The sequence below is a fragment of the Parasteatoda tepidariorum genome, chromosome 2 (assembly GCF_982258835.1).
Source record: "Parasteatoda tepidariorum strain Cologne lab strain chromosome 2, Ptep-v5.0, whole genome shotgun sequence".
NCBI classification, from domain to species: Eukaryota; Metazoa; Arthropoda; class Arachnida; order Araneae; family Theridiidae; genus Parasteatoda; species Parasteatoda tepidariorum.
The window spans coordinates 54809129-54836599 of record NC_141756.1 but is presented as its reverse complement, the minus strand read 5'-3'; the positions used below and the strand labels follow the sequence as shown (position 1 = coordinate 54836599).

General features: G+C 29.8%; 2 protein-coding genes across 2 annotated transcripts; one reads left to right on the top strand and one right to left on the bottom strand.

The window, feature by feature from the left end:
• Positions 1-18827: 18827 nt before the first annotated feature.
• LOC107454669 (uncharacterized) lies at positions 18828-22084 on the bottom strand. The gene is made up of 2 exons (XM_016071944.3): positions 21870-22084; positions 18828-19342 (listed from the first exon to the last, which is right to left on the bottom strand). Exons 1-2 carry the CDS (start codon positions 21879-21881, stop codon positions 18965-18967), a joined length of 390 nt encoding a protein of 129 aa, XP_015927430.1. The 5' UTR covers positions 21882-22084; the 3' UTR covers positions 18828-18964.
• A 3909-nt stretch (positions 22085-25993) lies between these two features.
• Positions 25994-27221, top strand: LOC122268719 (uncharacterized). The gene has a single exon (XM_043038722.3). The coding sequence runs from the start codon at positions 25994-25996 to the stop codon at positions 27137-27139; it is 1146 nt and encodes a 381-aa protein (XP_042894656.3). The 3' UTR covers positions 27140-27221.
• Positions 27222-27471: the final 250 nt, after the last annotated feature.

Genomic DNA, 27471 nt, shown 5'->3' with positions numbered 1-27471 from the left:
AAGGCTATTGAAAAACCGCGCCCACCATTGCCAGATTCACTTATGACCATCAAAACTCCTGTTTCAAAGCAAATCCTCAATGTTTCCCCTCCCATCACAATCATTTACAATGTTTGTATTGTTACTTCTTTCTATTAATTTTTTATTTACACGTGAAGACAGTAGGCAGATTTTGATAAGAACAAAAAGAACCACCAGAAAGTCCTCTAACTACGTGGTTGGAATTCAGCCAGGTTGGCTATTTTATTCCAAGATAGGTGTGAATTAGAAGATTGTAGTTCTGGTGCGTAATTATTCGTCATTAATAAGTAATTTTTGGTGTGATTAATAGTATTGTACCAGTGAAAAGGTTGTGTGGTGTAGTGATTTTTTAAGTTTGATAATAACTTAATTAGCTAATTATACTATGCCAGGTGCTGAACGCGATAATTGAAACGCAATTAACTGAAACTATGTAAGGAAGCTTTCATTTTCGACTAAAATATCGATTTATTTGATAAATCATCGTAGCGTGGATTAATCGTGATAAACTTTAGGAATAAATGTTGTGTGTTTTGTATTGTTTAATCACTGGTTGTTTTTAAATACTGTTTAAAAATGCGAAACAGTTTTAAAATACAGTGCATAAAGCATTTTTTGCCTATTTTCGACCAACTATAGAAATTTTAGAAAATGTGATAGTATTTTCATTGAAATATGCTTAAATTAGATTCATCCAGACACACAAGTAGTTTCGTGTATAAAAAATAATATTTTATATCAGAAAAAAAAGGTGTGTATATGCACCATTGGCCAAATCAATGGACAAACTGTTATTCAAACACTAGAACACTTATATGAAATTTGCTTCATTTTTATTTAATTTACAGAGCTTTCAACTTTAATCCATCATAAAAACGTATGATTAATCTCAAAGGAATAATTATGCGCTTTCAAAAAGTCAAATTCGTCAATAACCGTTTCAAGTTAAGAAACTAAAATAGTTTAAAAATTTCTCAACAGATTACTATCATTTTATAGATATCTTCAGAACATTGACAATAGCAGAAAAATAAAATTAGTGAAAAATATAAGTCGCAGTGTAAATACTAAATATTTATTGAAATTGTACATTTACGCACCTTTGGTTCAAAATGGGTTAACACTTGTAAATAAAAAGCAGTTTAGTGTTTAAAAGAGCAGGTTTTAAATTTAATTTACTTAGACATTTACCTAACATTTTATTTTATATTATATCCCACGTCGAACAATCAACCCAATTCTGAGTTTACAACTACCAATGTTCAACTCTATAGCCTTGTAATTTTGAACCTAATCCAGAAGACAAGAGAAGTTTGCCAAGTATTGGGAGAAACTGGGTTTCGTGGAAGGTTTTTCAATAGAACTAATCAGCATTTGCGTTAGAGAGAAAAACCACGAAAACCTCCATAGTTAGCCTGACTCCAAGGGGACTCATGATCCGTCTGAGGATATTTTACGTCAGCGCTGTGGTCGATGCGAGCCTGGGACAGAATTTGTATCCATCAGCCACCGCTGCGATTCGAACCTGGGTCACCTCATTCTGAGCCTTCTCTATCTCTTTAAGCCAGTGGTTCTTAACCTTTTTAAGCCGCGACCCAAATTTGAGCAATATGTTCATGTCGCGACCCCAAAAAAAGTCAAAATTAGGCTGAGTAAACCACAATGATTTCTTCTAGGAGGTGTTGGTATTACTTATTATTTGGTGTATTAACTAACTTTTTTGGTTCGACTCAGCGCGACCCAAGAAATATGCTTCGCGACCCAATTTTGGGTCGCGACCCATAGGTTAAGAACCGCTGCTTTAAGCCACCTCTGCTCCCGTAACTTTTATTGATCATTTCTCATAAATGTGATTTCGAGACAAACAACTGTTTTTCACACAAATGTTATATTGATGGTGCACGTGAAAGGAATATCGCGATATCGATTAATCGTGATATCGATAAATTGATTCGTGGTATCGATATCAATTATGCCTTGCAACCATTCTTCGCACACATAAGTTTCGAGTAAAAAAAATGTCTTGAAAGCATTATTTAAATCTGTTTATTTAAAAAAATTTTAAATAAAAAATTTAACATTTATATTTTTTTATAAAAAGAATTATGTTAAAATTACGGCTTTTAACATTTTGTAAAACATCTATTCGAAAACATCTTAGTATTAAAAAGCGTCTTAATGTATTTATTGTATCGTACTCAAAATATTTCAAAGAAAGAAAAATGACACAAATTTAAACAAACGAATCTAAATTTAAATGACGCTTGTTTTAGAAAAAGTTTGAATAGCAGCTCTAATTTGAATTTCTAAATCTCAGGGGTGTTTGATTCTGGCATATGTGCCTTGACAAGTTGCAGTGTTTTTTTTTTTTTTTTTTTTTTTTTTTTTAAGTGAGGTCTTTTTTTGAAGAAAAAAGGAAATGTTTGTATTTGAAATATTTAAAAAGGAAAAAATCTAACTTTTTAATACGAAATTTAGGAATTAAAAACTCTTGCATCTTAAAATTCGTGGATATATTTTCTCTTTACCTAAGTAATAATAATTGGAAAAATACTAACGAACTAATTGTACATTTTGCCAAATACGAAATTTGAATTAAAATCTATTCCAAATATTCTGATATCACTGTGCCAAATTTTATGTTTTATTCATGGATTAGCAGGAAATTAACAACATGTTGAGTTCGTTGGTGTGAAACAAGAATGATTCATTAAAATTGCGAAACTGTAAGAAAAATAATAATAAAATAATAATAATAACAATTAATTAAATAAATTTTTAAAAAAAATCATTGATTTTGAAAGAAATTATCATTGCACATAGATGAAATGCACATAGTATTATTAGTGAAATCGAAGATAAATACTTATAAAAGATAAAATGCGCAAACAATTGAAATTGAAATCTACGGTAAACGGTTGGGAGGGAATGGGAAAAAAAGGCAATACTCCCGGAGGCATAGATAGGGAAGCATGTGCCCCTCAAACAATATTTCAAAAACTAAAAAATAATTCGAAATCATTTCAGTTTTCAGACTTTAAAAAAGTTAAATTTTGTGCATCAATTTTTTCTAGATATAAGTTCTTGACTATCAATAAAAAAAGTAATAAATCGAAAACTTTCGTCGAACTAAAAAAATTTTTATAGAAAGAAATACAATGTGAAAATTTTAGTTGTTATGTAAATGATTTTACAGAGAAAAATTAATTTTTTTTACCATTTTACCATTTTGAAATCTTTTACCTTTAAAATACAATAATTTAATGAAACGGAAATTAAGTGTTATTACTAGTTTAAAAGTGTAGTTAGTAGCTGTTTAATGTAGTTTATAGTTCGATATTTTTAAAGCAAAAATATTTTTTCTCAACAAAATGTAATTACTTTCATATGCATTTTTTCCTTCCTAACACAAGTTTTTTATTGTGTCTCTGTGTTTAAATCGGTAGTATCCAGACTGTGGCTCACAAACCACTGCTTGTCCACAAAAGAATTGCTTACGTTCACGAAAAAGCTGTTAACGAACGAGGACTTTTGGTTTGCGCTGCAAAAAATTCCGGAACAGATCACGGTAAAAGTTCCGTCACTTAGGATGCCGGTACTTTTTACCGTAAAATCCTTCGGAACAAAAAATCTGATATCCAGTAATTTTTACAATTATAATTAACGTAAAATCATTGAATCACTCTACTTAAATGAATATTGCTGTAAAAATTATGTTAAAATATTTTACGATGTAAATGAATTTAACGGAAAAATGTATTTTACAGATAAGACATCCAAAGTGCCGATATTATACCGTAATTTGATATGGACTTTTTTTACTGTGTGGTAACGCCTGTTAAATTTTTCGTCTTCCCACTCATGTGAGGTCGTTAAGTCATAGTTATTGAATACTTACTTTCATTATAAACATTATCAAAAAAAAACTTTAATTATTCCATGTCATCACTCGAATTTTCTTTGTTCCCGTAGCTTTGCAAAGGTGATTATCAGTTTGTCTTTGCAGTGAAGGTGGCTGACCACATTGTGGCCATTATACCGTTGGTCTCGAAATTGTGGAGTCATAACCTCCATGACCCCTTCGCGAAAAACTGCTTTTACTCTTACTTTTTGAATGCTTAATTTTGTGTGTCTCTTATAGTATTTATATTTCATACAATCTGGTACTTATCGCATAAAATATATGGTATGTTGTCTAACTTGAAACGAAAATATTTTCAAAAAATAAAAAGTAACTCCTCACAAAATGTTTTTTATACAACAGAACGCCTAAAAACTACAGTGTCAGGGATTCGATGCCTACTTAATTGGTTTTATGAACATATATATTAGAAGCTAGTTTAAAGATTTACTTTCTTAGACGTCTTAATTCGAGAGACGAAAGCTCAAGGGCTCAAGAAACGCGTTGCGTGAAACTTAGAAGGAAAAAATTACTTTTCCTTGTTTTTTGTTTCAATCGTGATCAGAATGATAACACAAGGAATCAGTTTCAATTATTTGCATTTTTTTACGAGTCATCTATTTAGCAGTTACAATAGGCATTCATTTAATTCAAATTCTGACGTAAGTATTATAATTATAAAGGCACCGTCGCAGATAATTTTTATTGCATTATTTATTTCTTTGCAAATGTTTGATTTTTTGCATTTTGTCTGGTGCCACATAAATATTTAAGCTATATATAGATAATTAGACTGTTAATAAAATGAGGAAGAACTCTAAAGCCTTTTTTTTTCTTATCAAACATTTTAGTATTAAAAAAATAAGAAAATGTAAAAAATTCCGGATTAAATTACATCCTACCCTGTAAAAAATTCCGGATTAAATTACGGTATAAAATACCGGTACTTTTGGAGCATCATCCGTAAAAATCATTTCACCATAAATCACATTTTAACCGCAAAATATTAAAATGTAATTTATACCTTAATAATTACATAATTACAGTGATTCAGTGATTTTATGGTAAATATTTATTTAAAAATTATGGCAGATCAAATTTTTTCGATCCGTAACATATTCCGGTAAAAATTTTGACACCCTAAGTGCCGGTACTTTTTACCATATCTTGATCTCGATCTTTCTGGCAGCGTAATTCACATAATTAAAAAATTTAAGTTGAAATGAGAGAATCACATTTTTAATTGTACTAAATTTAGTTGCATCAAGTTAACTATAAAAAGTTTATTAAGAGTCGTGGTGGCTCAGGGGATAGAGCGTTCGACTGGTCGAGACGAATTTAACACACGACTCACACCGACCACAATGCTGACATAAAATATCCTCAGTGGTAGACGGATCATGGGTTAGAGTCCCCTTGCCGTCAGGTTAACCGTGGATTGTTTTCGTGGTTTTCCTTTCCATGTAACGCAAATGCGGGTTAGTTATATCACAAATCACTCCATGAAGGCAAATTTCTTCCAATACTCAATCCAGAAGTTCCGTTATCTTCTAAATTGGGTTTTAAATTATCAGGCTACGGAGTTGAACCTTAGTAGCAAACCCAAAAATTTGGGTCGGCTGTTCAACGGCGGTTATAAAATGAAAAAATTTTTATTTCGTGTTGTTAAAATATATTAAGAACGGAGGTAAAACTGAATTAAAAATGTTGAAGTTCAACCTTTAACAGTTTTTGATTCAGTGAAAGGATTTTTATTGACTTTTTAGAAAAGAGTTTTACTGTTCAACAATTTTTTTCTTTTTACTTCTTATCATTTATTTTAATCGTCAATTTTTTTCACACTTTCTCGAAACTCTTGGATGTTTTCAACTTCAATTAAATAATGCATGTAAAATGTTTGCTGTTTTCATGGGTGCTTTTATAATGTTTGCTGTTTTCAAGGGTGCTTTTATTTAATTTTAAAGTCAAGAACAGTCTGCATTCACATTTAAGAGGACGCCATACTACAGGAGAAACTATTCGTTACAAATTTTCTCTTTCACCTCCAGATCTAATTAAAAATTCGAAATATAGAAAAAATGAGTTCAGTCAAACCTGGAGTAAGCCATGAAGTTTCAAATACTGAAAATAAATTTTAAAAATATTAAAATGAAAATAGATTATGAAAATATAACTTAGGATTACGCAATGGAGAAGTTCTCTTTCAATAATTTATTTGCATTTTGATATTGTGAAATTTTTATTTCAGCAATTAAAACTTCAAGGCTTACTCTAGGCTTGCCTGAACTCACTTCTTCTATACTTCGAATTTTAAATTTGTTTTGGAGGTCATGAAAGAGAATTTGCGATAAAAAGTTTCTCTCATGGCATGGCGTCTTCTTAATAAGAATATGCTCAGTTATCTAACTTTAAAAGAATGAAATGCTAATTTGATGTTTGAAATAAGCTTTCAAATTCTGTACCATTTTTGAATAATTCTAGTAGCGTATTTCAGTTTCTGTTTTTTTTTCTTTTTTCGTTATTTGGAAAGCAATGCAACTTCGTTTTAATTTTGAAATTTCTACTTTTCTTCGTAATAACGTATAATATATTTTTATATCTTTGAGTTATAAATTGTTGTACAACAATTTATAAATCAATAATAGATTAAAAAAATATCAGAATAAAAAAATCACCTGATTTGAATATCGATTTAGCTTATATTAGAAATCAATTGATATAAAACAAAATGGATGCGATGAGGTTCACAAGCGTCTAAGTTCGCAAATGTTTAATTTATGGAAGATTAAGAATATTCCTTTAACAAATACTATACACATTTTCAGATCAAAAACATTTTGTAAGCTCTCAATTAATTAATCCATTTGCTTTAAATTGATCAATAAGGAGCCGTGAAGCGGTGAGAGAGTGAGGGAGAACTGGTAAACCAACAATTCAGAGCGATGCCATTGGTAACAATATTATTTCTTATTCGCATTCTAGTTTATGTAAACTAAAACAACTTCTCGTTGAAACCTGAAAGATTTTTAATTTTCACAATTTTCTGTGTCTCGGTGTTAATGATTGAGCTTGCTAATAGCATTAAAACAATCGTACATCTTTCAATCATTTTAGACTTATTGCGTTACTTTCTCCATTTGTTGATAGTAGACAACTTATGTCAAACTGCTGGAGCACTCATACGTTAACAGTTTCCTTTTCATTAGAAATTCTAAACTCAATTATGAGTTATACTGAAACCAGATGTAATGATATTGGTTAAACATTAACTTAATTGCATCTACTTTCTTTATATTACTTTCTTTTTTTTTAAAAAAATTCTCAGAAGTTAACTTTATTTTGGGATCAAGTATCCAATGCTTTGTTGACTGAAGTGTACACAATTGCAAAGTCTTCTTTTTTAAGATTAAAGTTTCTGCAGTAATATTTTTATGTATTTAATTCATTTCAACAGCTTCGCTCCAGTTTGAAATATAAAAAAGCTGTACTTTTATTTCCCTGCTAAAAGCTGTACTTTTATAGGTAAAAACATACAGTGAGTTATAAAGATATAAACACAGAATCCAACCATAGAACTAAGAAAAAGAAGATCGAAGTCATTGCCTAATAAGTGATCTTCTCCCCCAGCCCTCGACTCCTCTCCAGAACCACGAAGTATCCCTTAACGGAGTGGATAGTCCCTGTTCATTATCCATCGAGCTGTGTCTCAAGGTTTGGAACAGCCTTTTAATTTTAATTAAAAAAACGAAATTAACAATTTAATTAATAAGTAATTTAGTTAGTAAGCAAAACATAAATAAGGCTTATCCTTTAAGTTAAAACTTAATTATAGGATGAGCCTCACTTTTTCTAACTGTAACATTTTCACATCAAACTGTTTCCAAGAATTCTTTCCAGATATGTATGTAACCACTTTCTGGAATATCCACTAAGTAAAAACTTAAAACACAGAAACGTCTTAGTGCCTGGGAAGATTTCCGTATCATAATCTGCAGCAGAATAAATCGCCAAGTCTCAGTAACTTCAGGTTAGCAGTTTACAAGAAACTACAAAATAAATAAATAAATAAATAAAGGAAGAAGAAAGCACCGCAGAACCACATCTTTTCCTTTTTTTTAATGGCGGGATTTTAGGGGTTGTCCCATTTGCCACAGGAATGCCAGAACTGCTACTCTCTTCTCGTTACCCAGTGGGCACCTGTGGCGAAGCCACGGCAGTGGAGCAGCGTCGCTCATGTCACACAACCACAAACCCGTTTATAGGGCGGGTCACATTCACACACACAAAGGAGAAAGAACATAGAACGCAGAGAGAAAGAAACATTCATGCCCTGAGCAGGATTCGAACCCGCGACCAGCTGCTCCGCGGTCAGGCACGCTGACCACTCGGCCACCAGGTCGGCGCAGAGCCATATCTAAAAATATAATTTCTGCATGCTTTTTTTAAAAAATAATAATTGCAAGTCTTAAAATCTATTTGGCGCCTTGGCAATTGTAGTTGGCGCAACGGACCACGATACGGAAATATCTTCCAGTGTCTACACGGTGATTTTTATGAAAAACGCTCTGAACGTGGCTTATTATTAGTTAGTTAACTTATCAATGAAGTTTCAGAACAACAGGTGTTTTCCCTAACCAGATAAGAAAAAAAAATATTGTTGATGAATTGGTCAGAAATATGTCACCTCAAATTCTTAAAACATTTTCAGTGTTACAGTTTCATAATTCTGATGCAACTCATCACTGTTTTTTTTTTTCTTTCTTTTTTGTCTCGATAGACAAGAAACCAACAGTTTTACTATCGAAAAAAAAAAGAAAAAGAAATTGGTATTGGAACAAAGAGAAAATTCCATTCAGCCTAGAAGATTTTGTGGGTAATTCCCGTTATTCATGTTGTAAATCAAAGCCCCACCTATCGGCGGCGTCAATGAACAAGAAATGAAATAATTCCAAAAGAAAAAACAGACGCGAATGCCATCTCATCTGGTGCGTCCTTCAAGGTCGAAAAAGTTCGAATCTAATTACGAGCAACCGAAAGTGAGATCAAAATCAACAAAATTACTAAGTTTGCGTAAGTTTTTGTCCTTTTTGTTTGTCAGTTCATAGACAAGAAAAAGAAAACCAGGAAGAAAAGGGAAGAAAAGATTTGATACCTGGAGGCGTTGTAAGTTTTGTAAGTTGAAATTCTCCAAAACAAAGCTTTTGGCTTTCAGACAAACAAGGAAAAACATTATCCCATTTTTTCCTTTCAAATAAAGTTTTTTTATTATACCTTGCAATACCTAGTTGTTATAACTATTTGGAAAAATTTTATTTTGCGATCACAAAGAATAAAATTCTAGTAAAATTACTACACTGAATAATTTAGAAATTTCTAATAAATAAATAAATAAAAAAAAAGAGAGAAACACAATACGGGTCATTTGTTAATTTTTTCATTCATATAGTAACTGGTAGCGATTTATCGAAAATTCTGGTTTTTAAAATTATAGTTTTTATCATCGCACATATAATAAAATACAAAACTTAAAAGTAAATTTTACCGAATGATGAAATATCATGATTAAATTACCTAATTTTACCACACTTACCAAATTTTATCAGGCATTATAAGAACCACATTTTATCTTTAATTTTATCAAAATTATTACCAAAGTGATCCGATGAAAATTACAGATCTTTTTGGAATTCCCATAGAGCCAGAAACGCGGTAAATTTTATCATATTCTGATAGTTTTGATCTTACTTTTTTCTCAGTAATTAATCCGATTCATATGTAAAATGCTGTACCGGTATGCTCTAGCTCACCATTCTTATATTTACCAAAGGTAAGGATTGGTAATTCTTATATTTACCAAAATAAATTCCAATTTTATAGAATCAAAATATATTCATATTTAAATAATAGTAGCATTAAACTGTTTAATCTTTTATATTAATTCCTTATTTATATTATTTCATGATCCCCAAATTAAGCGATATGGTGTAATGAAATTTCTAGGTATTTTATAATAATTCATAAATTGAATGGTTTTATAGTTGATATTTTCATGCGAAATTTTTTTTATTTCTTCTATAAAATTTTAAATTTCATCAATTTGTTTTGTGTTAACAGCTTCATATTATTTAAAAAAAAAAATAAAAAGCTGAAAAAATTGCACAAAAATATAAAACTTTCTTAACTACAAACGGAACGAACCTTTCATTCCTTGAAACGATTAAAATGGTTCATTTTTCATAGAAAACATTCCTTTTTACTGCCATTTTTACAATTTAGAAACAAATTGTAGGGTACAACTGTATGCGTACGGTTATATGAACTCCGGAAGAAAACATTTACCTCGAAAAGTTCTGTGGTGTAAATTATTTTAATAATTTTTTTGTCATGACATCCTTTGTGCCATTACATATCAGGCCGAATTTCCTTAGAAAACACTTTTTTCTACTGTCAATTTAAGTAATATTTACAAATCAAAATTAAAGTGTAATGTACTGTAGTAAAAATGAACATAAATTGAGCATATTTAACTCATAAAGATCAAAGTTGAGAATTGTTTTAATAAATTTTTTAAATGTTGATCGAATCATTAGATATTATGCCACCTTTTAACGGAAATAAAAATTTCTTTTGGAATAAAAATAAAAATAAAATTTCTTGTACTACAAAAGATAATTTATTTATCCTTTTAATTTATTTTTCAGAAGTTTTTTTTAACAAAAATTTATAAAAAGCAAACTAAACATTTGCCCTATTTTAACACTGTTGGTGCACATCAAGAAAGATAAATATCTTTAAAATTGTATTATATTAATTTTAATGAGTATTGTTTACATCTATTGTTGTTAGTAATAGCATGTTAATAGGGAGGAAAAATCAATCAAATTCTATCAATAAATTAGAGATTGCTTGTGAAACGCTTTTTATCCTTTGATGTTTTCACCTGCCACTTTTGTTTGTTTTTCTTTCACTATGGTAAGCACTTCTTTTTGACTGCTAATTTTAGAAACATTTGTCACTCAGAAGCTAACAAGGGAAACTAGGGAAGTGTGACTTACCAATTTTAAAATAAACTAGTGGGATGTATGCCTTATGAGAAATAATTTTAAGGGGCAACATTCGTTTCGGCCCATAGAAGGTCCTCTGAGAGATAAAAAATAATTCAATATATGGAAAAATCGATATTTTATTACTTCAATGCAGACTATTAGTTATTGTAATTGTCTCATACTCCAATTAATTTGTAATTAATTGGTTAATTAATTAATTTTCTGATTAATAAATCAATTAGTAAATTAATTAATTATTAATCAAGGCGTCGACGTGAAAATTTCTTTCTGCCTGCCATTTTTAAAAATTTACAATTCAGAAGCAAAGTGCAATGTACTTTTTCAGAGATGGACACGATTAAAAAACATTTATTCCAAAAAATCACAAACACGAATTTTGGTTCTGAATGTTTAAATAAATGTTTTAATTCTTCATCCAATCATTAACTATCAAAGCACTTTTTTAGCAAAAAGGATATTTCGTTTGAAAGTTATTTTGAAAGATTTACCATTCGAAAGTAAAGTGTAAAATACATATTAAAAATTGAAAAATTAAATATGCTTGTTTATAAAAATTGTCTACTACATCATCACACTTTTTCATCGAAGTTACTTCCTTTTGATAGACAATTTCAAACATTATGGAGCAAAGGCAAAGTTTAATATGACATTTTAAAGATAGATAAAAAATAAAAAAATATTTTTTTCAAAGAAAATTAAAAGTTACACAGTGCAAATTTTTTAATCAATTATTTATATCTTTATTACAACATTACATATCAGTGCATTGTTTTACCGATGTAAACAATTCATTTTGACAAACGCTTTCAAAAATTTTCGATCCAGAGGCAAAATATAATGGACCATTTTAAATAAAAGCACAAGCAAAAATTATACATCTGAAAAATTAAAAGTTTTACTTTACAAATTTTTTGAATCAATTGCATAAATGTCTAATTTATCATTACATATCAGTGCACTTTTTCACCGAAGTAAAAACTTCATTTTGACAGACATTTTCAAAATTTACTGTCAAGAGGCAAAGTGAAGCTCTGTGGTGCTGCCATCTAAGCTTGAATGAGTGTTTCTTATTTCATTAATTCAGGGTGCTGGAATTTGGAAACTCCTCGCATGTTGAAGGAATGGAGGAAATATTGTGATGCCAACGCTTGGATTCAAATCCCCGTTCAGACGGTCACTAGATTTACAGTTTAGCCAGCATTACTAAAGTATGTATCCAGCTGTAGAGAACTAGGTTTCTTCATAAGGGTTCACCACACACTTATTACTATAATAGCATTAGCCATCCGATGAAGGAAAAAAAAATGAGTTCGCAATCTTTATCATGTTGGTTAGCAACCAGCTTGTAAAAAAATGTGGTCTAGATTCTCGTTGGCTGTAGCCTAGTAGGCGCGGGAAAAATCCTGTTTGCTTGACTGTATTAGATAAAAAACAATAAATGAACGATTTTTTTCTCACTTAATAGTTTGAATATCATATTTTTTTATGGTTATTTGACTGTTGAATATGGTAAAATACCAATTAAAAATATTTTGTTTTCATTTTTTTCTAGAAGTACATAACAGTGAAGTATTTTTGAATCTCAATACATTGTTCGAATATAAAAAGTGCTATTTCTAGTTTTGTCTAAAAGTAAATAAAATATATTCTTTTCTAATTGGTGAATAAAATGTATTTGCGAAATTTATGGATATTGAAACAATTGCATTTCTTCTATTTGAAAATTAGAGGTTTGCAAAATAAATAAAAAAAATTCGAAATAAAATTACAACGATCTTGAAGCAAAACTATGATATTCATGCCTAAATTATTGCCACGATTCTTAAAAACGTTACATTTTCTTGATGTTCTCTGTTTTTAATCTAAAATCAAAAAGTATTATTATTACTATTATCACATCAATAACATTTATTTAACAATTGTTATTGTTTTGTAGAATAATAGCTTTTGAAACAGAATCACTTTGAAAGGCTAATTTAAGCACCTAATGTATAATTTTATTAAGTATGAAATATTTAATTCAATTCTCATTGTATGTAAACAACTGCATAACAAAAAGATTAAAAAATTGTTGGGAGGATTCTATTTACATTTATAGATGATCTCTTTGATTCTTAATAATTTGCTCTTGACCCACATTTTCGAACTGATGTCTGTCTTTTCCGATCAGTTTGAAAGGCGTGGTTTCATTTTGCTACAGTCAGAAATGGTCCAAGTCTTGCTAAACGATGCAACTCGGAGCCTCTAATAATGAAGCAATTTTTCAAGTTTTTAGATCTCTTAATAAAGAATGTCTTTCATAATCTAAGTTTTAATTTTATTTTTACTGAGTAAATATGGTTGGCAATGAATGGGTGAAAGATGTACTTAATGAGTTTCATGAACTTTTGTCTTTTAAGTGAATATTCACTCAACTGTGATTTCGAAACATTCTTATTGTTAAGAACTTCTGTAAATATGATTAAGAGCACTTAAGGAGAAATGCGTGTGCGTGCGTTTTATTATTTTTTTTTCAGATAAAATTTTTGTCATTGGTTTATAGAAGCACACAGTTATATAAAGAGTCTGTTACTACATTGTAAAAAGCTTCGAATCAAATTACGGTATAAAGTACCGGCACTTTGAGTGCATATCATTCGTAAAATCCATTTTACTGTAAAATCAATCTCGAGCGTAAAATATAATGCAGTAATTTTTACAGTAATATTTATTTAATTAGAGTGATTCAGCGTTTTTACGGTAATTATTACTGTAAAAATTATGGTTTATCAGATTTTTTTTGTTCCGTAACATGTTCCGGTAAAAATGGATTTTACCGTCAAAAATGCCGACACCGGTACTTTTAACCGTAATTTTGCAGCGTATGCATTAATTTTTAGTTTAGTATAAAATCTTTGTACTGTAAATATTGAAAGAAAATTTAAGCATGCTTTTTAACAAATTGGAAAGTTACAAATTGAAAGTTCACAAATAATTTATATATCGATTCAAATTTTCCTTTCAGAGGAGATTAAAAAGAAAAAAAACTTAGCTTTTTAGTCAGAAATCAGCAGGAAAATTGTCTATTGCCTAGAACCTTCTATTAACTATATTTTCTATTAACTATGAATAAATAAACCTTTCTGAGCAATCACAGAACATTATTTATTTATTTATTTATTTATATTTTTTTATTGTCTGAACATAGTTGCTTAGCAACGAAGTAAAATTAGCCATTCCTCTTTTGAATTAGCCTATGGATTACCTTAAAATATTCATTTGCGACTTTGCTTGGATCTTTTGTAGGACTATCGCTAAATATATATACCTTATTAGCCCACCTATTTATGATCCAATCTTTTTGAAATTTTGATGGTCAGGAACACAAATATGGAAAAAAAGTTATATTTTTATTTAAGAAAAGTACGTTTTTGTGTCAGATTTCATAACTTAATTTATAGTTAGCATTAATTAATTAGCATGTTTGAAGTTATCCCCAGAAACTATTAAGATTGACTCCTAGTACGTGAAAATTCAATCATTATAACGAACGTTATTCTGGGTTAAATCCTTTTTTTTCCCGTGCACTATACATGACAATAGCTATAGAAAATTTTCACTTTTAAGTCCCTTCGACATTACGAGCAACTATAAATAAGGAAATGTTTATAAAAGACTAATTTGTAATAAATATTTTAGTTTTATACATTTATGTACGTAAATAAATATATAATTATTTGCTGTAACATAATTATTTTTCATAGACCTTTTTTTTAAAAGAAAAATAAGAGAGACTGAAGCAAAAAGAAATGTTTTTATAAGGAATAAACTTGTATCCGAATCGTAATGTATTTTGTTCTGTATTGTTTTAATGTATTTCGGTTTGCTGAAAATTATGTGATTCGAAATTTGAATTTTTGGAAATGGTTTTTAAATGTCATAGATGTAACATACCTGCAATTTTATCATTTCTCTTCCAATTAAAGAAATATATACATATTTAAAGCTTTACACGAAGAGACGTTTTTTAAGCTTTGTACGATATTGTAAATAAATATTTAAAAAATTATCATCTTGAAATTATTTAAAAGCGTACATAATACTAAAAGACATATAAAATACATCGAAAAATTTTAAAAATAAATGATATCAAGAAAAATGTTTCGAAAAATGTATTTAAAATTAAAAGACTTAAAAATAATGCATAGAAATGTCTCCAGTAAGATAAATAAGCCTTTTTTTTTTTTTTTTTTTTTTTTTTTTTTTTTTTTAACAATTTTGCATTGTATTATTTATTTCAATTAAATGAGCAATTTCTTCCTTTAATGCAAAACTATATTTTTATTACATATTAATGTTACTTCACAAGCAAATTCTTATTTTTGAGAAAAATTAATATTGAATTAAATAAATATTAGTTTGTTTTATGAAGAAAAAAAAGAGTTTTTTAAATACAGATTAGTATTTTTTTTTCATTATAAATTAATTCTTTACTTTTTTGCTGTTTTTATTTACTTTTAGTAAAAAATACGAAGCAAATAAGCCTATATATATTTAAAAGAGTAAATACGGTATTTTACATCGGCTATGTTGATTTTAAATTTTGATTTTATTGCTCTGGTCTGATGATTTTAAACTAACTCGGTGGTCTATCACCAATTATTATCATGTTTTATCACGATTAATAATAGTAATAGTAAAAGTATGACTTTCTACTGTTGATGTAACAAAAAATCTCCAATTTCTAATATTTAATTTTATGCAACAACATTTAAAGACTTAGGACATATATCTAAATTCTATATAATTATGCGACGTTTTAGCCAATAATATTATCCCAAATGAAAGTTTGATACGATGAAACTGTGACTAGAAGAATTATTTGTATAAATTAAATGAAAAAATAATTTAAAAACATAGTAGACAATGTAATAAATTGCGAAAAATATTTCGTGCTGCCATCTATTAGTAAATTAGTTTAATATTAGACTTAATAATTTAAGAATCTAATTCAAATTGAAATTATTAAACTTTCTATTTAGTCAAAAATTTCTTTAAAAATCTTTTTAATGATATTTTTAAAAAATAAAAAGTTATTTTGTTGATCAAACAATGTTGAAAACGACAAATAAGAACAATATAATTTTTAGTCAATCTTCTTTATCTTCCATTAAACAATCTCATATTAAAAATTTAATTTTGGATAATTTTTGCTACATATAATGTAAATAGATAGTCATTATTGTCAAGAATAATAAAATTTTTCGATGTTCATAAAAATAAATAAATAAACGTCTTATATTAAAAACTTTTGTGTTATATACTACATGCTACTACTTGTTATATAGCACATACGGCATAAGGATTACATAGTTTTGTTCTGTTTCTCAATCTAAATTCAATACAAAATTATCGGAAATTGTCTTTTTCCTTTCATTTATAATCAATCATATCAAACATGGCAGAAAGAAATGCTAAAATATGCATTTTGTACTCACTCTTAATCAAATTTAAAATAATGATAATAATAAAATAATAATTTGGTGAAAACTTAAGAAAAATTTAGAATCATAAAATGTAACTTTCAATTATTTTAAATTTTAAGGGTTTTTCGACATTAGCATTAAAAGAACTTAACTTAAACATCAAAAAATAACATACATAAAAAAGAGAATAAAATAATGAAGTTCTGAAAATAAAAATGTCTTACAAAATTGTGCTTGTAGCTGAATACTTGTCAAGCGGATTTTTCTTAGGAGAATAATATAATTTTTCAAAAATTATTTGAAATAAAACCTTTATGAAATTCGAATTAAATCGAAGAAATAAATTTCAAAGTAAAAAAAGAGCAATTTGAAAATTGTAAAAACCTACGTCACCCTAGATAATTAAATCACTTTATTTTTCACAGGTTTACTTTTTATCTGCTTTTAGTCAACTCGCAATTATTTATCTTCCGATAGTGAAACTAACGTTTGTCCAGTTGGACAGCGTATAGTCTTAGTCTTTAATCTTAATTAAATCCACTTTCCCGTGAGGCAGCAGTTTCTTCGACTAACTTTCTTTTTTTACGTCTGTAAAAGTGCTTTCTTTGCAGAAAGAGCATCATTGCGGAAAAGTCAACTTTTCTCGTAACTTCTTGTCAATGCAAGATTTGTTGAGCAATCGATAAGTGCAAAATAAATGTTTCGTTTAAGTTTAACAATCCAATGTGGGTATTTAGTTTCTTGAAGAAGTAATTCTGAAACAATAGATTATGCATTGCATTCAAAATTAAAATTAAATAAACTTGTGCGAAAAACTATTAATTATTGTTATTCCATCATCACGATATTTTTGTTTTTTGAAACTTGTTTACTTTATGTGAAAAAGAATCAGCTCAACTTTCTTAGAATATGCGTTAGAATCGGAGAAGTATCATCTGCTACAGTGCTTTCGATTGCCTAACAAGACCTTTCTTTACTTAGAAACTTGTCAGTATGATTTGATTTATTGTTTTTAGAAATTTTTTCAACGTTAATTTAAAATAAAATCTAACTATTCTCATTATTAAATTAAACTATTCTCTTTTAAAACTTTACATACCGTCAGTAATTGTATTTCCTTTGTGCCCTTCAATAATTTAATAAATTTATATGGCGATTATTCAAATATAAAGGGAAAAAAATCTTGGTTTCACATAAGCAAATTATATAAATAAAATAAAAAATAGGAGCGGTAAATTAATGAAGTATATCACAGAGCAGATGATGAATCACTCAGCTTGCGACAGCTATATTTTAAGTTTAGGGACAAATGTTATCAATATGAAATACATGCTGCCATAAATATGAAACACCTTTTGAAACAACTTGAATTGATGTTGACATCTCAATAAATATTAGTGTAGAGCTTCTGTAACACTCAATGCTAATAGGCAATAGCATCAACGCCCATTCATTGATTTTTAATAAATGCATGACAACGAACTAAGCTATTCTCTCAGTTTCGATTCGGAAACTGTGACACACCTGATTGATCACAAGATTTGTGTTAAGTGGGAGTATTGCGAATTTCTTTTCTTTTTTATCGTCTGCATAATTTACACGTGAAATATCGTCGTCTTTTGTTCGAATGCTGATTTCTTGAAAGCGATTAAGGTTCTAATAATTCTTTCTTGCATGTAGGAAGAAAAGTAAGGGTTATTTTATTGTTTGAACTAAAAAAATCAAACATATTTTCTGAATTTTAAAGAGTTCTTTTCTCATCATTTTGTAGATTTTTTATTTAATATCACAAGCCAATTCGCCAATCGAAATGAATTTTAGTATATAAGTTCTTTCAAGCAAATAATCTTTGCATGGAAAAGGTATATGTTCTAATTATGTTCTAGATATGGTAACATTAGAGATAAAGAACATTTAAATACAACTAATTGGCAGTAATTATTTGTCATTTGAACCTGGTTATAATGTGAGTATGTAATGATCTGGAATAAATTGTCTCTGGTATTGATCAAATAAATTTAAAGTAAGTACTTACCAATCAGAAGTAAAATTTACTTGAATGTCATGATAAAGAAGTCAAAAATCTTTTTAGTAAAAATAGAAGTAAGTTTTTAAGAGTTAAATTAAATGTTGGAATGTTATATTCATGTGATATCTTAATTTCAAGCCCAAATTTGAACTCAATATAAAATATAAACTTAAATTCAATTGTGAAAATTTCTTTCTTAAGAAATAAGATAACCTGTACGCGTGCAATTGGTGTGTACGGAACATGACACGCAACGAGTCGCAAGGAATTGTGTTTTACGTGTGGCATAAAGCCATATTTTAAATTTCAACGAAGCACAACAAAAGAAAAAAGAAAGAATCAAATAACGGAATGATTTTTTTTTATTTGTGCTGAAAATGGAACACTCCGAGCCAAATCGGATAACAAAAACTAACAAACAGTGTTATTTTCAACAGTTCCAAGCTCTGAATTCCAAGTTACCATCTGAACATTTTTCTCCTTATGCCTTCTTGTGGGCCAAGAGGGTGGAGTGGTGAATGGAATGGTGGGCTACTACTGGTGCGTGGAGCAGAGGGGCGGCGTGGACAAGTGGTGCAGCATGGTGTACTACTGGGGCTGCGTGTACAATGGGTGCGTGCAATAATGGGGCAGCATGAACAACTGGAGCATGTACAAGTGGAGCAGCATGATGGACAACGCTCTTGTGAGCATAGGATACAACTGGTGCGTGGTGCACTGCGGGGACCACGTAGCTGACTGGTTTATGTTCCCATTCGACTTTGGTTATTTTGGCTGCAGAGTGTGGAGCCACGTAGTGGAGAGCTGGATGAAGAATAGCTGTTGCTGAGCAGACAGCCAAGATAGTTGCGAAGATTGCCTGGAAAAAAGGAAACGAACTGTAAGTAAAGATTTAATCGAAAAGATTGATACATTTTTTTTAAGAAGACAATTTCAATGGCGGACTGTAACTTTACGAACAAAACTCAGTGACCTAAAGATGCAGAAAGTGGTGACGCACAAAAAGTGGTAATCCGTCATAAAAGTTTAAAACTAGCAAAATATTCTTTTTTTTATTATTATTATTAAAGGGGAATGCTCAAATTATTTTAGATTAAAGTACATATTCATGATATTTTTAGTATATGGTAGAAGTAAGGAATGATTAGTTAACTTGATAAATTCGCTAATAAGGAGCACAATTTCTATCTTTTTTTTTTTTTTTGTAACTTTTCTTGGTGCACTCTCCATTATTTAAGAAAATATTTCTTGACACTCAATACGAGACAAATAAATTAATCTAATAATTTCCAACAAGCATTTGAAATGTTCCTACAAATGTTTTTCGAACTGTAGACCGTGCTAAAGATAGTTGTAAAAAATATTGTTTAAATAGTTTCAAGCAAACAGTAGCTATATTAAACTGAACAATTAGAATTTTATTTTTTTTACTAATATTTTCTTCTTCATGAACACTTTTTTTTTTCGAATTTACCACGAACAATTTTATTTTATATTTACTGTCGCCATTTATTCCATATTTTTAACTATGTAATATGATCATTCTTAAATTATGAAATGATTTATATAAAGTGATATATTAAATAAAAGCTTAATATTAAATATGAATGGTTTGAATTAATAATTTTGTTAATAACTTCTTCAAAATTTCGTATATTCTTAACAAGTTGTAAATAACTGGAAAAAAGCGACAAAAAGAAAAATAACGCAATTTAATTTTCTGCTTTTTTTCTGAATTCAAGTTGCATGCTTTGAAATTTAATGTATATCTTAAATTAATTTTTATAGGTTGATCATAACTTTTTAATACAAAAATAATACCCCTTATAATTTTGTATACTAAAGTTATGCTCTGAAAATAGCAATTTTTCTAAAATTTAATCAAAAAATGAAATAATTTATAAAAGAATGCATAAAATATTCTTTAGAAACGCAAGACACTTTCATAACACATACACATTTTCTGACCTATTTTTAATGGTTTAAACTCAGTAAATTAATAAAAAAGGTAATTTTTGAATAGGTTATTTCAATTAATGTATTAATATCTATTGATTTCTGGCATGTAATATCATTAAAATTTTTTCGAAGTACCATTTAAAATTTAAAAAAAAAAAAAAAAAAAAAAAAAGAATTGCTGTCTTGCATAATAAAAATTTCCATTTATTTTCAGTCGAATGGAAAATATATCCAACTACGAGCAAATATTCGATGGCATATTAAGCAAATATATTTTGCGTAATTCTGAAAAACTAGGCTGATTTGTATAATTTCTGAACTTAACCAGTTTATGTATTGGTCACTTTTTCCTCTTAGAGATTAATTTTTTTATACGTATAATAAAGAGATATAAAAGCACTTTCAGGAGGACATGTTATTATAGAGTAGGAAATTGTAAGTCATTTAAAATTGCGTGATAGTTTTATTTCCCAGCGAAAATATAAATATTGGGTTTGCATTTTAATATTAATGAACCAAAGTTTTTCTAATATTTTTAGTATTCATCTCGATCTTTTTAATTTGAAAAAGAGATAAGCAAGGAATGGTCATAAAAATGCTTTTAAATAAAAGTGTTTTTAACTGTAACCCCGGCAAGATTTATAAATTAAAAAAATGAATTTTAAAAATTGAGAATATGAACTTAATTCAAATGAGAAATGTATACGTTTTATACAGAATATTTACATTTTATGCAGAAGAAAATATTAAATTTAAAATATAAAGTATTCTAACCATCAATTTGGGATAAGACACAATATTTTTTCTGCGAGTATTATGTAATACTCCGCATTTACTTGTAGTTTAGTCATGGTGAAATTTTAAAGGAAAAATAGACAAGCATCAGCTTAATTTTTGCACATAAAAATAAAAATTGGTCTAATTTGATTAATTTATATTCCCTTTACAAAAAATTAACTTTGAGTTTAAAATGCAAAACGAGATAAATATACAAATAAAAACGAATATAAGTAAGCCTTAGTCTTAAATATATGAGTACACACTTCACTAAATGATTCTAAATTTTCGGTAGCATAATTGGAAAAAAATTATAAATTTTGACACATTTTTTGTAACATTTCAGATTCAATTGAAAAATGCGGCCATATTATTAAAAAAAAAAATTGAATAAACTTATTGGATTGATTTTTTTATCGTCAAATTTTTATTCATTTGAAAATTCATGATATATTTTTTTTAATTTTTATCACAAAAATTCTATGATATTTCAGTTTTAAAAGAAAATCAAATCATATATTTAATACATTTAAACAGTTCGCAATTTTAACTTTATTCCTACCAGTTGAACTGAACTTTTTACATTACATGTTAAAATACATTGTATTTAAGCACAGTTATTAAAAGAAGTAATGAAGTAATGTTCTCACCAATTTGTACATGTTGAGGTTTGTAAGACAAGTCTTAGGACTGGACAATGATAAAGATTGAGAAGCTGGAGTGAGCTGTGTCTGTGATCGTGGTTTGATCCCCTTATATAGTCGAATCCCGCAGATGAAGATACAGCCCTGGGGCTGACCAATGTATAATCCGTCCCATCTACACGAAGGTCAAATTTGCAGGGCGTTGAATTTGTTGGAGATGTGAGACATTAAAATTAGACGAAAAGATGTAATGCAAGGACGCTAAGAAGAATGAGGTCAAGTACACGATTAAGGTGGGGAAGTGGAAAAATGCTTGTGTTTAGAAAACCCCCTTACCTTTCACTCTCGCTATTGGTCATTATTATTTGTTCTTTTTTACTCTCACTTATCTTCCAGATTGAACGGGTTTTTCCCAGCTTTTTCCAATCAAACAGTTTCAACATTTCACTCTTGTTTTCAGTTTTTTTTTCTGTTCGTAGTGCATCATTTTTTTTTAGTAGTAAAAAATTGCCTTTTATTCATTTTGCCTTTATACAGATCGTGGTACGTATCGAAATTGTACACTGTTAGAAATTTTTCTGAGTAAAGAACCATAATATCGTTCTAATTACTTTCAACCTTAATATGTCACTATATTGGACCATGTTATCGTATTCATTAACTTGAACGGCAACATTGTTCTATATGACACCTTAATAAGGTTCTTGAAACCTTAATTTACCACTTTCGCTGATTTTGCTACAGCTTTAACCTATCACTCGCTTTTGCTGCGGATTTAATCTTTGCTGCAGCTTTAACCTATAATTAAATTTCTTTAACTTCAACACAGATGCTAAAGGTGCAACTTAACACTCAAGATTAAGGTTGAGGTTCAACTTAAAACGAAAGCATTGTTCAAATTAACACCTTATTAAGGTTGATGAAACCTTAATTTGCCACATTAGCCAATTTTGCTGCAAACGATTATAGCAACAAACAACTTGCGACATGTTTTAAAATCAAAATATTCTGATTTGTTTCAAGCATAAATATTTAGGAACGATTTGAGAGACTATCTATGTTTTATATTCTGATTATTAACTTATTTCGTACGTAATGTCGTTTTCCTTTATCAATTAATTTTATATGTAAAGTACAATCTTTTGGTATCAAAAATTCGGTTCCAACTTAAAAAAAAAAAAAAAAAATAGATCGCACCAAATGCATAGAAATACTAAAAAATGGCAGACATATTTAAAGTATCTTGCATGTTACGCCTATGGCTGGCAAAGTGGAACTCTAATTTTATGTTTTTTTATTTTTTTAATACGTGTTACTAACTACCTACTACGTAATTCAATTTAAGCGAAAACATGGTTCAAATCTGTATGTACCTTATTAAGATGGCTAAAACCTTATTTTACCACTTTCGCTGAATTTCCGACAGCCTTAACCTTTAATAGAACCAAATTATCAAATTAAGCTTTAATACATATGGAGAAAAAAATTCTGGTGAAATTACCGTACTGTATGGGAATGACATTTCTGATCGGAAAAACAAACAATCAACCTATTTTCGTCAATAAAGGCAAAATATAGGGTATCTAAATCATTCATTTGCTAATTTTTCTGTTCAAATTTTGGTTTTCGAAATTATAGTTCTTATTACCACATATTTAGTAAAAAATACGAAATTGAAAAGTAAATTTAGCCGAATAAATTATTTCTATTCCAAGCTCTAAGGCAGTGGTTTCCAATTTCTATCGGCTATGGTGAATTCTTACCCCGACTTCATAAATAAAATTTATCGGCAGCTAAAAATAAACTGACCAAAAAGATACTACTAATTACTTTGGAAATATTTAATGTGAAGAAAGAAATATTGTCATCCTTTTATCAATAATAGTCTTATATTATAATTTGGTTTTACATTAGGTAGTTAAATTCATAGGTCTAGAGCGGTATTTGAATTTGTTTTTGTTGTATGTATAATACAAAAATGGTAGAAGTAAACTGAATTAACAAACGTTGAGAATGGTTATCAGAGAAAAAAAATTTTTATTCTTAAATTTGGTTAATTTTAAGTTAAATATTTCGATGAGAAATACTGACTAAATTGTTTATAAAGGCAAACCCTATTTATAATTTATTCTGTATAATGTTATTAAATTGTTTTTTTTTTTAATTTTGCTATTTCTTATTTCATTTGAATTGTAAATTATTTCTTAAAATTTAAAGAAGTATTAAATTATGAACTATTTATTGGATATAAATATAATAACAGGTTGAAAAAATCATTGCCGTTTAACAAATATATAATTTTCGGTATCCCTGTGATTCTTTCCTGGAACCCTAAAGTTCCATGGAATACCTTTTGGGATCCACTGCTTTATGGTATTTTGGGTAAATTATTACCACAATTATTATTACCAAATTTTACCACATTTTACAAATTTTATTACACATTATAAAAACCATATTTTATTGTTGATTTTACCAAAGTTTTTACCAAAACACTTCGGTAAAAATTTCGAGCTTTTTTGTATTCCCATCGAGCTAGAAACACGGTAAATTTTACCATATTCTGGTAGTTTTGTGCATACTTTTTTCTCTGTGTTCTAGTTTAATTCCAAGAAGATACTTATTTACAAAGTTTATTATTCTCAGCATTGCCATTTCGTTCATCGTTCTTCGTTGTATATATTTTTTTATTTTCTTTCTTGCAATCATATTTTATGAATCAGACAAAACAACATTATACTTTTATTGCAATTCTTTGAATTATTCAGTGTATTATGAATCTCATAAAAGAAATTTAAGAAACCTTTGAAACATATCCCAAAATTATTAATAAAAAAGAACTTCTGAACACTAATAATTAAAGAAAAACCAGAAAAACATTCATAAATATTTGGTATCATTGCAAAAACTTAAATTCTAAACTAACTACTGTCCTGTTAAAATTGCTTTAATCTCTTTGCGATATCCGTAGTTTCTAAGTATCAATTTTATGACAATTTTCTTTTTGATAACAGAAATGCAATCTACTTAAACATCTATATTTTTCTCGAATACAGGGAAAAACTTTTTCTTCTAACTTGATCACTTTTGGCAGGCATTTTTTGCATACAAAACACGAAGTACTTTAGTAAATGGAATACTTAATACCATCTAATTAAGATCCAATGGCTACTTAGAAATAAATCTTCGCTGAAACAAACTGTGAGAGGGAAAAAAAAGACACTTTTTTGGGGAAAAGATTAATTTTCCCCATTTGTTTCTGTGCTTATAATAGATTTTTAAAGTCTGTAAAAAATTTCTAAAAGAAAAAAAATGCGAATTTGACATTGGCTAAAACCACAATTTAAAGAACATTTTAATATTAATATATTTTTTATTTAGATTTATTTATTGATTAATATTTTCGAAAAGAGAGAACTTTTTTTCTCGAGTTGATAAGTTTTTTCATTTAATGATCCATGAACAGTTTTTGAATTAATCTTTTTCTTTCAAATGCAAAGTGAGCAAAATAAAAAGCGGACCGCCCTAAATAACTTTTAATCTAATGATCGGATCTTCACGTTCTAGAACTCAATCTTAATGGCTCGAAGGAGTGACCTCAAATATGCTAACTAATTTATGTAGACGATATTTTAAGTTAAGAAATCAGACACAAAAACGTTCTTTCTCTGAATAAACATGCATTTTATTCAACGGATTCCGATTTCTGACCCCCAAAATGCAGGGGGTAGCAGTACTCGGGGTCTTTGGTCCTAATAGTTTGGTCAAGAAAGCGGTTCAAAGTTTGAACCTCTTAATGTTAATTTTATTTTTTGCGTATTTCACCATGTCCTAAGAACTTTTTTGGGAATCGAAAAAATTTTTCCACGAAATTATTATGATCCGTTTATTTCTTTATAATGGTCCATTTTTTTTAAATGTTTTTAAATTTTTTTTTTTGCACTCTGTACACTAATTTCCTGAGTTTTTGCACCGCTGTGATACAGTCAAGAAAAAAGACTAAATATGGAATTGTTGATTTTTATATATTGCTTTTTTAATGATAACTTGACTTGAAACTTATACAGAGTGTTTTTTTACGACCACCTTTAAGTCATATTGTCCCAAGTCAATCGTACGACCAACAGGATATGAAACCTGCCTTTTGGATGGCGCCAACAGTTGCTGCTGAAGCCAGGAAACCAACGATCTTCCGGGGTACTCCAGGACAAGATCCGACAAAATGGCTGAAGGAATACCAGAGAGTGTCATCGTACAATCATTGGGATGACACTATGCAATTAGCTAATGCCTACTTCTTCCTGGACGGCACCGCAAGACAATGGTACGAAAACAATGAGGACTCACTGACGTCTTGGACTTTATTCGAAAATGGTTTGAAAGTGACCTTTGGAGACACACAATCCTACCTCAGACGAGCGAAAGACCACCTCAAGTCTCGCGCACAAAAATCCGGCGAAAGCATCCAGTCTTACATTCAAGACGTTCTCGGACTTTGCATTCAGGTTGACCCGACCATGTCCGAAGGAGATAAGGTTTCCCACCTCATGAAGGGCGTCGCAGAAGATGTGTTCCAAGCCCTTCTTACGAGAGAAATCCTAACAACAGCCGATTTTACAAAATGGTGCCTGTACATAGAAGAAATGAGACAAAAGAGAGTGGGACGGTACAAGTTTGCCCGATTACCTAATGTTGTCCCTATGGCCGCAGTGGACGAAGCACCTGACTTGGCTGTGCTAATTCGTCAGATTGTCAGAGACGAAATTCAACATGTAAACGCGCAGCCCTTCGAAGTCCATCCCCGTGAACTGCAAACTACTGAGGCTTCTATTCGAAACGAGATGGACCGATCCATAGCAGCCCTTACAACCAACCGACCTCCCTTTATCACGACAGGACGCCCGATTGCAAGACCTCCTAGACGTTTGACCACATACGCCGCAAAGCCACAAAATAATGTTCCTTGGAGTGAACCCCAACGAAAGACCGACCTGTGGCGTACCACGGATAACCGTCCAGTGTGCTTTCATTGCGGACGACCGGGACATGTCGTTCGCTATTGTCGGGAACGCCGAACCATATTTAACGACTACCGATCCAACAACCCGAGAAGATATCCGTCAGCTGACTATGAAGACGATACTACTTACGACGCACCTCCCAGACGAAGGTCCCCTAGTCCTGCCCGGGGACGGTCACCGATACGTCGTATGAGATCTCCATCGCCGATGCTGCACCGCCGTTCCAGCCAGTCGCCAACCCGAGAGGAAAACTAAGCCTTGCGCCCTCAGTGGGAGGTGAGGCTGCAATTTTTCGAAATCCTCCATTGGCCGCTAAATTGCAGGGAAACCACATCGACATTCTCATGGACGACGAACCAGTAAGAGCCCTTGTGGACTCTGGAGCATCCTTTTCCGTTATCTCCGAATCATACAGACAAAAACGACGAAAAGTCATGTTCCAAGCCTCAAAGGACACTATCCTTAAGGTCGCCGACGGCCATTTTGTGAGACCACTGGGTACTTGTGTATTGCAACTGACCATAGATGATCGAACACAGCCCTACCAATTTACCGTGATGCCGAAGTGCAGCCATAGCGTTATTCTT

Excerpts from the sequence above, each read along its gene's own strand:
- LOC122268719 (XM_043038722.3), top strand. The coding sequence starts at position 25,994 with ATGAAACCTGCCTTTTGGATGGCGCCAACAGTTGCTGCTGAAGCCAGG.